We start from the raw sequence: 13,352 nt of genomic DNA on the forward strand, positions 1-13,352 counted from the left end.
GTATGGTCTGAAGTGTAACTTGCAAGTTTAACCAAAACAACTGCTCAGGTGAAGCTCAGCTTACGAGCCATGTCAAAATAACAGCTCGGGTTCAGGTGGTGCCTGGGTCTGGTTTTCCTGCCGCCTCCTCGGCGCTGCCCGTCCCCCCCTCTGAGGTACCGCCGCATCCTCTCACCACGCCCAGAAAACTGGCCCCTTGGCTGTGTCTTTCTCGGTCTGTAACCATAACCTTCCACAACTACCTAGGTTTCCGGTTTTCTTTTTTCTCTTCTCAAACGTGAGGGGCTGTGGAGAAGTCTTGGGAAGCTGGAACTGTCGCTATAAACAGCTTACAGGGGAAGGGCCACCGCGGCCTTCCCCCGCCTCCCCCTTTCTCCTCCAGCCTCACGGAGGGGCTGTACCGGGTGGACACACCAATTTACAGCCCTCTCCTGTCTCACGGCACAGGGAGCATCGCGGCTGCCTCCTACTCCCCGCGCAGAAGGTTTCCCCCTGGAGACCTCCGTCCCTGCGCGGCCCCTTCGGGCGGCGGCTGCCTCTTCCCCGCGCCGACCCTCTGCAGGAACCCCGCGCGCCGCTCCCCCGCGCGGCACCCCTGCGCATGCGCCGCCTCTGGGGGCGAACGCGCCTGAGCGCAGTCGTGCCGGGCGCAGAGGCGACAAGGCGGGGGGGAGGTGCGCGTCCAGCCTGTGCCGGCCCGGCCGCGCTCTGCGCATGCGCCGTGGGGGCACTGCGGCGCCGCGCATGCGGGCCCCAGCAGCCGGCGGAGGGTGCACGTAGGTGCCGTCCCGCCGCGTCTGAGGGATCAGCCCGGGCTTCGCCGCGGGCCTAGCGCTGGTATTCGGGAAAGGCCGCCGGTTGTGGCCCAGGGTAGGCCGCCCGATCGCCCATCGGCTGGGAGCGCACGCCTCCCGGGACAGGCCTGCTTATCGCAGCCGCCGCGGCCGAGGGGAAGCCGGGGCGCAAGGAAACCGCCAGGATGAAGCTGGTAAGGAAGGACCTGGAGAAGGATAATGCCGGGCAGGTGACGCTGATCCCCGAGGAACCCGAGGACATGTGGCACACCTACAACCTGCTGCAGGTGGGTGACAGCCTGCGGGCCTCCACCATCCGGAAGGTGCAGACTGAGTCGGCCACGGGCAGCGTGGGCAGCAACCGCATCCGCACCACCCTCACCCTTTGCGTAGAGGCCATCGACTTTGATTCACAGGCCTGCCAGCTGCGGGTGAAGGGTACTAACATCCAAGAGAATGAATATGTCAAGATGGGGGCCTACCACACCATCGAGCTGGAGCCCAACCGGCAGTTCACGCTGGCAAAGAAGCAGTGGGACAGCGTGGTGTTAGAGCGCATCGAGCAGGCCTGTGACCCAGCCTGGAGCGCCGATGTGGCAGCCGTGGTCATGCAGGAAGGGTTGGCTCACGTCTGCCTGGTCACTCCAAGCATGACGCTTACCCGTGCCAAGGTGGAGGTGAACATCCCCCGCAAGCGGAAAGGGAACTGCAGTCAGCACGACCGGGCCCTGGAGAGGTTTTACGAGCAGGTGGTGCAAGCCATCCAGCGGCATATCAACTTTGAGGTGGTGAAATGTGTACTGGTGGCTAGCCCAGGCTTCGTACGGGAGCAGTTTTGTGACTACATGTTCCAGCAGGCGGTCAAGACTGACAACAAGCTTCTGCTGGAGAACAGGTCCAAGTTCCTACAGGTAAGGAGCTAAACAGTCTGTGGAGTGGGTATAAGGAGGTTTAAGAGCTGTCTGTGATAATAGAAGATAATTACAAGGGTGATTGGAAAGAATCCACTTATTAGAGAAAATAAATTTCTGTCTGAGCAGTATAAGGAAATTATTCTCATGCCTACCAACCTATAAGGTAATTTTGCAAGATACAGGGATGGTTCTTTCCTAGGATACCTTAGCGTGGAGTAGAGAAAGTAGTATATATTTCAAACTCCCTATAAGGGTATATTTAATCTTCAATCAAGAGTGAAGTGCAAGTTGGAAAATAGTTTAACTGTAGTGTTAATCTGTCATACTGTATGGCATGCATGTTTAATAACAGCTTTCTAAAGCTTTTTAAAGAAGAAAAAAACAACCTGGATGTGATAGAGCTAGTTAATTTTGTTGTTAGTTTTGTACTACATAGTTAAAGGTTATGCAGACCCTAGCATTTTTTCCTTAGGTTTTTCATTGATTGAGTGGGTGGGGGTTTTTGCCTTTCACTGAGGTAGGCCCACTGAGAGCCTAAAAGTAAGTTTTCGTTTTCATAAGGATATTTGTATCATTTTTTAATTGGCGTAGACCTGTAATCTGTGCTTGCAAAAGGGCAGGGCATGAGTGGATTGAGAAAAGTGTCCCACTACCTAGAGACAAATTGCGCCAAGAAGCCTGCTTTTGCATTTGTAGCAAAGTGATAATTGTATGAAAAGTTTTAATGTACTTCACAGCTTTGTAAGCATAGTAGCTATGCAGTTGTGCAAGACTTGAGGCTTTTGCACTATATGTCTGCAATCTTAAGAGGTCTTCCTCTTCTTGAATGCTTTAAAAGGAAAAGGCTTAAGTCTTAGTAGTTTCAGGTGGCGCTGCCTTGGGGACTGTCTGCAGCAGCTTGCATATTTAACCCAGTCTTTGAATAAGAGAAATAGCTTTCTTGGACTTCTTAGAATACACTGTAAGGGATTTGGTATAGGCTTTGGGTTGCAGGAGAGATCCTTTAAAAAAGGGATCATGTAGATTTCAAGAAAAATATAACTTCTTTGAATAGTTAAGGAGATAAATATGTATAGTGGAAGCTGTTTGTGATTGGCTAACCAAGAAAATGGTCCTTTTTATTTAAAAAAAACAAACCTCTGACTTTTTTTACTCTAGGTCCACTCTTCCTCGGGACATAAATACGCATTGAAGGAAGCCCTCTGCGACCCAGCTGTAACTAGCCGTCTCTCTGACACTAAGGCAGCTGGTGAGGTCAAAGCCTTAGATGACTTCTATAAAATGCTGCAGCATGAGCCTGACCGGGCTTTTTATGGTCTAAAACATGTGGAGAAGGCCAATGAAGCCATGGCCATTGATACGTTGCTGATCAGTGATGAACTTTTCCGGCACCAGGATGTGGCTACACGTGCCAGATACGTTAAATTGGTAGATAGTGTACGGGAGAACATGGGTACAGTACGCATTTTCTCCAGCCTCCATGTGTCTGGAGAGCAGCTTGGCCAGCTGACAGGGGTGGCAGCCATCCTTCGCTTTCCTGTTGCTGAGCTCTCTGACCAGGAAGATGAATCTAGCTCTGAAGAGGATTGATAACAGTGACTTCATTGTACAGTTTCTTTTCCAAGTCATGTTGAAATGACATTAAAGGCCCTCCCTTCCCAAATACTGTGTGCAGATGTGCCATGACGTGTTTTTGATATTATTTCTCACAGTATGTAGTTCTGCTTAGCACACTAACGTATACCTGTTCTGTGGTAATGATTATTGGCATACTGTGCATTGGAGCTGACTGGTTTTGCGAGTTATTCTGTGGACCTCCAGCAGTACAAGAAACTAGTTTGACTTCCCAAAGCTGCTCATTCTGTATGTTAAGGCAGACTGGCAGCTTAGTGTTCTGGAATGTGTATGAAAAGATAATAAACTAAGAGGGAGAAAACTATGTCAGACTGTCTAATTGTGTTTAAATGCTTGAAAACCTTATTGCAAAACAAATATAAACTTCTTCATATACTATCAAAACTGTGCTTCATCTTCTCAGGAACTTGCCATTCTTCCTAAAATCTGGCAAAGGAATGGGATCAACATCGTCTGTTAGGGGATTTTTTGATGTTATGAGTCTAACCACTTAAGCATTTCTGTGAAGCACTTGAAGCAGTCTTTCAGAAACCAGACCCTTTAAATTAACCATTTCCTCCCTAATATGATAGTAGATGCAAGATAAATTGTGAAGCTCAGTGTACCTGTTTCAGTTATCTTTCTGAATGCTGTTATCTTGGGAGATTGTCCTGAAGGCTAACAAGCTATGGCATATGTTGTCATGGACTGTGTTCTGATAATTGTCATTGAAATTATTTAGCATCCAGTTCAGAGAAGGTGTATGGAAAGGCTTACAAAATCAAGACACTGTTTTCCATGAGGAATCTTTTGACAAGAAGTAGTTTTAAGTCAGTGCATAATCTCATATTTGTCTGTTTGTGTACCTTTTTAAAAATGTAGATAAGCTGTGATGCAGAAGGAAGGATCACAAATTTATAAATCAAAATTCAGCTTGAGATAATGACAGCTGTAAAAATCAAAATTACTCTTCCAATTAGGTGATTTGCTCAAAGTATTGAGAGGCACTATAAAGTTTTGCTTCTTCACTGGACAATAAAGCAGTTTTTGCTTTCTCGGATCAAGATTTCAGATTCTGACATATGTGCAAGGGGATTGTTCAATTTAAACCAATGTTTGATGGTGTAGGTTTTGTGTGTAAATAAATATTCTTTTTTAAAAATGGGGGGGGGGGAACAGGAGATACTTGCCAGAAATAAGTTTCATTTAAGAAAAATGTGGAGGACTGCTGAAATACAGAAACAAACATAGCAATGGAAGATTAAAAATAAAAACACCAAAACTTTTAGTCTAGGTAGAATAATTTTGGAAAAAGCATTTTTAATGGTATTCCCATATGTTGATGTGTGCCAGCTCTGTGAATTTGATATTAAGTACTGCTAGCTGAAACACGAGCCTAAACTCTTTGATAGAGAAGTACTTTGCAATAAAAAACATCTCCCCTTTTCCCATCATCCATGCAGTTGAAGGAGCGCGTGAGCAGAACTTACATTAGAGCTGTACTTTATTAACACTTTGATTCTTCTCTCACTGAAGATAAACAAGCCCATTAAGATAGTCGTTTAGAGTCAGCTTGCACAGAAAAACTATGTTATTTGAGCTTTACTCAATGGTGCTGAGTGCCACAAGTTGTAGAATGCTTAGCAGTCAGGACTGGTTAAATTAAAATTTCTTTATTTTTCTTTTATAAACCTGCCTAAGCTGATTATACACTTTGGCAGCTAGAAAGCGGTCTGATCCCTATTATATACAGAGTTAGGTATAAAGATCATATGAAACAGGTAGAAGAATCTGACCTCCAAAAAGTATTATTTGCATGGCAGCAAGTTATAGCTTTAAACAGGGTTAATGTCTAAAAGTTGTTAATTTCTTTAGGATAAGCTGGTATATTAGTATTTCCCTTCTTATAAATAATGCAAATTTGTTAAAATTGTACACAAATGAAACTTACTTTCAAAATTGTAATACACCAGGAAATTCTTGGTGTAATTCTCAGCAAACTGAGAGACGAATCAAACTGTTCTTGGTTGTGGAATGGTTTGCTATTTTATTGGATCAAATTGATTCCAGTTATTCCATTTTAAACAAGAAATTATGAAGAGTTTTTGACCTCTACTATAAGATTACAAGGGCCATTGCAAGTCTTAAGTTTTGTGCTTGTGGTGGTGTATCAGCAAGGAAAAGAAGGAGCCATTTTGCTGCTCTTTTTTTTTTTAAGGTATAACAGCAAACATCTGGTAAGAAAACATGTTCACAGTGATTCTTTGAATTATTTAAACATAGAATTAAAATTCTGCACTGACTTCACTATTTATGTGTATTTTTCTTTTTTTAGCTATTTCTTTCATGGCATTAAGTCTGGAAGAAATACACATCTAGTTGCCCAAAGTGTGGAAGGGTGGGATTTTTTTTTTTTTTTTTTTTTTTGGTAAGCATTTTTGTAGTAAAATAAATATACAATCACTATGTAGACAAATACATCCTGTTTCAGGAAACAGCTTAAGGGCTTGATATTGAAAGTAGGCTGTGTTCAGTTGTTGCAGATGCTTGACCTGGCAAAGTTCCAGGGTTGCTAGTATCTTTTACATTTAAAGGAATTTTGAATAGTTGAAAAGTCCACATTGACAAAGATGCTTGTCTAACACAGACCTTAATGTCTGTGTGTAGATAACACTTAAGCAGAAGATACATGTTATCTGAGGATCAAATGAGTAAGTGTTAGAGCCATGGGAAAATATTTTTTGTGTCTTCTCTTTGGAGCTAAACATACAGGAACTAAAAACTGTCCTTAATATGAAAATTGTTCTCCTGCACCATAAAATATTTAAGTAATTTTGAACAGTGTCTCAGTTGCTGATTAAGTTCTAACACAATTCTGTGAATTGGTAGCATGGTTTATTTTCTGATTTTTCAGTTTTCAATATAAATGAATACACATTGTAGGACTTCATGTTTATTAAATTTGGTAGGGAGAAATCTTTAAAAGGTATCATGAAATCAGCTTGATCCTGAACCCTGCTGTGCTCTTAGTTTCAAAGATTCAAATAAATTCATTACTTTAGGTCAGAAAGCCTCTCTTGCAAACTCATACTTTGGAATAGGCCCCAGTTTATTAGTTTTCTCACCTTTGGCATTTAAATCCAGTTATATAAATTTTTTTGTGGTTGTATACCAAATAAAGTTTGATGCAAAACACGGGGTCACCACCAGCCAGAGACCAAAATAATCCTGCTAGTTATAAAGCAAAATAAAAGTTCTTTTAGTAAAACTGTAAAGCATTTAACAGTGTTAGACCTAGGAATTCCTCATCTCCCTCCTTCCTATCTTCACCGTTGTACGCTATATGAGTAAAATGCTGGTAATAAATGATCTTTAGACCACTGCCTGACCACCAGTGTAACAGGCGCCCATAACTTTTCAGCTTAATTTGTAACGTAACCAGCATGGTATTATAAAGCCATGTAAATGTATGAAGTAATTTTCATTTGCTACTGTTTTCTCAAAGGTTATGTGGCCTTAAAGCTACATACTTAAAGCTATCTTACTTACGCTTTGAAAATTTCTTAGTTTAACTTCTGAGCTGCTGACCTTGGTTTGGCTTTTTCTGTGAAGGTGTATTATGGCTGCCTTCTCAGTTGACTGACTCGTAGCTTGAGCCTCTCTAATTTCTTTCTGGAAGCTGCAGCATCCATCCAGAAAATATGCTTGGTTTCATAAAGGCAAAGTGAGGATAAAAGGTATAACCATGTGCACATGAACTTTTTAGTCACCCAGTCCATTCACATTTCCCTCAGATTTTCATATCTCTCTTTATAAAGAAAACAAGCCTGTTTCATAAAGGAACAAATGTCTAGTTTTGCAGGAAAAAAAACATGTTCTCATAATGTTTGTGCTGTTATTTCATCTGAAGCCACATTTGTGCAGTATGTGGTCTATTTCTTTTACAAAAGATCTAAGAAAGCAATTTTAAAAATGTGAAACTGCAATTAGAAGGTCTACAATTGGGAAGCCTTGTTTATAACCCAAAATTGGAATTCCTGCAAGATACTTAATAATAAAAAAATGAAGGAATGACTTCAGAAAACTACTTATCTTTGCACTTTGCACTTTTGCACGACGGCAAAACTTCAGACTTGATTTTATCAGTTTGTTTTTTGTTTTTTGTTTTTTTTCTAAAGATAAAGGTAAAATGTTTATTTTGGAATGAAGTTTTTAAAATGTCAAGCTAGGTGCAGGTGAGGTGGTTCAAGCTGATGACTATTAAACAAAAAATAATTTTCTTCAAGCTGTGCTAATGTGGGGAATGATACAGGTTTGGGAGAAATTCCCTTCTCAGTTCTTGTTAAATATACACCTACAACTTGTTACAAAGTGAATTATAAAAGTTTTGATGCTGTTAAGATTTCTCAGTTTTGGTTTGATTTAGCAGATGATGGGAACAGAAGAGAGACATGGCATCGCAGTAGATTATTTTACAGTATCTGTATTTCTCCTATGATGGGCACAACTTGCTTTTAAAGGCTGTTGTATTCAGATTTTTTATGGGAAAATAGTGTTTTGCAAACTCATTATTCTGCTAAGTTAGAGTTAAGAAAATGTCTAACCATTTTGGTCTTGTGATTATTGTTATAGTTCTTAATTCAGGATCTGACATGGGTCGAGCCTGGGTTTTTTCAGCAGTGGAAAGAGTAAACATAGGCTGTGGAACTGCTTCTGTGACAGTTGCCCAAAGAATTGCTTAATAAGCTCAATGTTTAGTCCTGCCACATTTTTTATGCTTGACTCAAGTAAGGCATTGACTTTGATTTGAGAATAACTGCATGATACAGAATATAAAGGAAAGAAATGTCTGTAATCTAACAACCAAACTTCCGTGTATATTCTCTGTAAACTTCTGAGCTTGACTGTTTCAGAAAAGCAGTATAGCTTTTCTGTTAAAAAATTGTCTGCTAAGGTGTCTTAGCCTAAAGTAGAGTGTGAGGAAAAGGTCTGTGAAGTCATACTTGTTTATTCTGTTGCCTGAAAATAATTCTTCCTCTTGTCCCACTTGAGGGCTGTACAAGAAGCAGAGGGGGCTGATAGCAGAGCAGCACTTGCTTCCAAGTCAGTGTCTGCTGGGAAATGCAACACAAAGCAGCAGCTTTCAAGCCCTGCCAGCTCTTTGTCAGATTTTGCCATATCGATATCTCATTTTTTGCCCTCTTTTCGGGAAAGACGATGTTCACAGCTGAAGTAATTGCTGTCATGCTACTCTAATAATTACATAGAAGTCAAATTAGAGCTGATCATGAATCCTCTGACAAAATAAATAGCTGTTCCGTAAGAGAATGTTAATTAGTTGAAACCAGTCCTCCTTTTTAGGAATGTACATACCAGACTTGATGGGAAGTTTTTTCTCTCGTCTGAAATGGAATTTCTAATCAAAGCCAAGCCTAGAATAGTGAAGAAAGAGTCTAGGGGTTTAAGGAGTCATATGGGACAGAAGATATGAAGCTTAAGACCCTTTTCTGTTCCATCGTTAACACTAGGCTAAAAATGATCCCTTTTCTGTCAATGTCTTTGGTAAGCACAATTCCACATTGTATCAGCAAAGATTTTTATATTTTGGCTGAGATAGCTAAACCACAACTGACTAACGTATGATGATACCTCTTGGGATGTGGGAGAAAATTTTCAGATTTCTGGCCTGAATGGGACAGCAAAGTGATTGAAAGGTGGGACTGTTCCTACCTAACACACTCCAGCTGTCATCTTCATCTTTCAGAAAAAAGCCCTGAGTAGGGTTCCATGTTTCAAAAAGATTTTGGACCTGGTGGCAGCCAAGCATCTGCTTTTGAAGACAGGCAGATTATTTCCTGTGCAGCCTTAATACAAACCCTTAGACATTTACTTTACTTACTACAAATGTTTTTATCTGACTTTTTATTGAAAGAACTTCAGAACAAAGAGGTGAAACACAAAATGTATGTAAAGATACGTATGTGTGTGTATAAAGATGCAGTCCCCTCAAAGAATGTAGTATCTTCATGTTAAAAAAAAGCTAACTTGACCCTTAGCTTGTAGTTGCTTTGGTAGCTGAAGGAATGACTTAGGGCACAGGCTTGGTAGTTATCTTCAGGCCTCCAGATTTGTTTATGGTAGGAGGAGCTTGATAGCTACATTTTAGGATGTTGAATGCTCATATACGTCTCCTTCAACTGTTTCTGAAGGTCTGAAAGCTGCGACAGGTGTTACTGAAGAGAATTGCCTTTTCTTTGACCTGCAGTTTTCAGCCTGGTCACTTAAAGTGTTTAATGCTGGTATAGGTATTTCAGTTTAGGTGTGAGAGAAATTAATAGCATTTTTTTTATCTTGCCTGAATAGTTGCCATAAGACCACTTCCACTCCCCTTGGAGAACTATTTTTTTCCATATAATTTATTCCTCTCCTGAGTGGAAATTGCGGTTCTGCCATAGGGTGGCTAAAACAAACTGAAGTGGGGTTTTTTTCAGATACAGTGCTGGGAGAACATCAGCTGTCTGCAAGGACAGCCGTGACTCCTTGTGCAGCGCTACCCTCGCTGCAAGGCTGTACCTTGGAGCTGCTGGGGACAGCAGTGGTGGGAGGCAGAAGAGGAGCAGCTGCCTCATGAGGGAGCTTTTCCAAGTTCCAGAGCCATGAGGAAAGGTGAAAAGCCATGGTTCAATGGATAACATGAGATTCTGTGTTGGGCATGGGACTTCTTCCCCAAAGAGAGCCACAGTGGATGTTTGAAATACCTGCACTCAGTTCTAACAGCTCATCCTCGGTTGAGGGTAAGGTGCTGTCTGATGTGATTAAGCTTGGTGTCCAGGGGAGAGGAGCCTTGAGCCCGAGGCCAAGATTAAAACTGAGGTATTGAGACCTTGATAATCCTGTCACTGTGGAGTAACTAATTTCTGACAAGCCTGCTACGCGCGAGTGTCACAGGTGGAGTCACTGCTGTATCTGAGGCTTGTGAAAGACTTTGTTTTCCTTTCATAACTGTCTGAAAATCACCTTCTTTTTCAAAAGTAGTGAAACAAACACCTCAATGTGTTGTGCTGGCAATCAGTGTGATAAGCGAAGGAAAAATTTCTAGTCAAATGTTAAAAAAAGACACAACAACCAACAACAGAAGCTGATTGAAACCTTTCAGAGTTTTTGAGGGGCTGCTTAGGGAGTGGAAACAGTAAGAGAAAGCCAGGAAAAAAAAGCAATGGTAAAAGGTTTGTTGGGTTTTTTTAACAGTGTTTCATGTTGTTTCAGCTAAGGCACTGTTTTTTAAAATAACCAGACTAGTAAGTCTAGTCAGTCAAATGGCAAGGTTTTCGACTTTCTCTCTTAGAACCCTCAGAAATCAGTTATTAAAACTCTATTAATACACAGTCAAGCATTGTGATCTTGGTAAACAACAGATTTATGATTGCTTAAGCAATTGCAAGCTGTCTGCATACATTTTATCCAAGTCTACTTGCATGTTACTGTTTGTGCTTGCAAAAATACTGTGTATTTTTGTTATCAGACAAAAATCCTATTAAGTGTTCAGAAAAAAACAAAATTAATGTTGACAACTAATGCTGACAACTGTGAGTCTAAACTTTTCCTAATTTTGAAGACTTGTCTTTCTAGTTTAAATGGGTTAACATTTATACATTTGGGTTAACATTATATACATTGATAATAGTTTTCTTTTGTTTCAAGGGGAGAGTATTGACATTTTTACTGAAAAATGTTTAGACCTTTACGCAGTAGTATTTTGAAATGGAAGTTTTTGCTTCTAGAACGTTTTTAAAACTACTTTGTTCCCTAGCTTAAGCACTTTTATTTTGAGATAAGAACTGGCAAGAAATAAACGTATGTTGGAGAGCAGAAAGTTCCTACTACTGGAAAAATGAGAAGTTGGAACAGCCTTCCAGTGAGAAAAATCAGAGCAAAAGGTCGCTTTTCTATGGAATTTGTTTACTCTGAAAAATATGATGTAGTTGCCAGCAGCAGATAGGAATCAATTCAGCAATCCTGTACCCTATGCTCTGAACAGAAGCAGAGCGCTTGCTGCTGGTTATTTCAGCAGAGCATTGTGTTGCCCCGTGTGTATCTGTCCGATTCTTAGGGCATATATTCGCATCGCATCTCAACATAACGCTCCAGATTACACCACTCTACTGGCCTCCTGTTAGACAGGGATTAACCATCTGAGCTGACTGTGCAAAGACGCATAGATTAGGTACCTGATACGGGTTTAATGAGTACTTTCTTTTCGATTTCTGCCTGTCTGATGTCCTCCAGGAGCTTTAAAGATCTATTAAAAAATAATTTTTGAGTGTTTTGTTTGTAAACAGGCATCAGACTCAAGTCATTGATCATTAAACGTGTTTCCTGTAGAAAGCATATTTTCTTCAACGATTTTGAAGCGAGCTGCTGTGCATTGGTCCTCTGTGTATATGGGCATGGCTTAGAAAAGTCTGTTTCAGACAAAGGCAACTTTGGTATCCAAAGAGCTACAGACCAAAGAAGAATAAAAACGGCATCAGCATCAGCAATGCTGTGCTGCCTCATAGCTGGGCTGGAAGGAAAAGCTGGAAGTGATCCGTTGCCACTCTCTGCTGCTGAAACTGTAGTTGAGGTGCTACTTGCATAAAGCTGATGCTAAATCTATGATAAGGCAGCACATATTTGCAAAAGGAGTATTTGCATAAGGTGGTGGCACAAGTTTCTTTTGTGCCTTTTGATGAAGTCCTTTTTGAACATTTGCAGCTCCCATTGACTTTAGAAGTCTGAGTCACATTTAAATAACAGCAAAACTGACCTTAGCTTTGCAAACTTCAATACAGCTTGGACAAGTGATATCTGCATAAGAAGATAAAATTTTCTCACTGTTAAACTTCTGTGGTACTTTTGTGGAGTTGACGCAGATGTTTGAAAGAAGGAGTACGAGGTTCTTTATGGAACTCCTGATAACACCAGAATATTTTGTGAACAGGACTGGGGCGGACATATCTTAAAATCACGGGTGTACTTCATGTGCTGTGGGTGGGAAATGTAAGTTATTAGCGCCAGTAATTCATGTAGAAAGCTCTATCTTAAACTGCATCTAAAAAACAGGATGTTTTTCTACCTCAAGAGTCCAGCTTTAATTTTTGGGGAGGGAAACAAACCTTCCTCGTATAATCTCTTCATGGCTAGTTCCAAATTTCCCTGAATTGTTTATTGGCCAGTAAAAAAGAACATTTGCAGTAAAAAGACCGAGGATTGGTTCTGTAGTGCAGTAAAGTCCTTACACCAACATTACAGCAAAAGGGGTGCTCATGCTCTTACTGGTGCTTGAGTGTCTTAGTCTTTGTACATTAGTAGATATGGTTGATGGTGCATATTGTTATGCTAAACATTTCAGTACATTGCTATTTAGTATTGATAATTCATAACGATATACTGGCTTTTGGAGAATGTATTAACTTTCTAATTGAAAAAAAAAGTATATTGACTGTAAAAATATATCAGATAAAAGGAGAATACTAAATCCCCATAAACTGCTAATGCAATTTTTAAAATTACTTAATTTCCCAAACTACACTGTGAAAAGTCAATGGTAGAGGCACCGGTCTTGATCACATTCCATTTCAAACATGTCACACATTATTATTTCAGGGACTAAGTTTCTAACATACACCAAAGGGGGATCTTTCATTCTCATTTCAGCTGAGCAATACCGGTGTTGGTTTTTCTGATGATCAGGTGAACACTGCAGGCCACTTCCTGATTTACTGGTACATTAATCCATTTACAGAAAGACTGCCAGATTAGCTACTAATGTATAAAATGGTGAGCCTGTGAAAGTCCTTGTGATTCTCTTAGACCATAGAATGAGTAAAGCTGCTTAACTAAAGTAGATAAATAAGTGTAGCAGCAGTCTATGAATTGCCTAGTGCAATACCAGTTGTTCTTGTGGGGTTTTTCTCGTCCAAATGAACAAACCTTTGTATTGCTGATCTTCAGGTTTCTTAGGATGCACAGTTTTTGTGATGTGTATGCG

The 13,352-nt window shown here is 40.7% G+C and overlaps 1 protein-coding gene across 1 annotated transcript; it reads left to right on the forward strand.

The window, feature by feature from the left end:
* The first annotated feature begins 740 nt into the window (after window positions 1-740).
* On the forward strand, window positions 741-5,628 carry PELO (pelota mRNA surveillance and ribosome rescue factor). The gene is made up of 2 exons (XM_074166592.1): window positions 741-1,705; window positions 2,867-5,628. The coding sequence occupies exons 1-2, from the start codon at window positions 980-982 to the stop codon at window positions 3,296-3,298; spliced, it is 1,158 nt and encodes a 385-aa protein (XP_074022693.1). The 5' UTR covers window positions 741-979; the 3' UTR covers window positions 3,299-5,628.
* Window positions 5,629-13,352: the final 7,724 nt, after the last annotated feature.

Source organism: Numenius arquata, chromosome Z, assembly GCF_964106895.1.
Source record: "Numenius arquata chromosome Z, bNumArq3.hap1.1, whole genome shotgun sequence".
Taxonomy (NCBI): Eukaryota; Metazoa; Chordata; class Aves; order Charadriiformes; family Scolopacidae; genus Numenius; species Numenius arquata.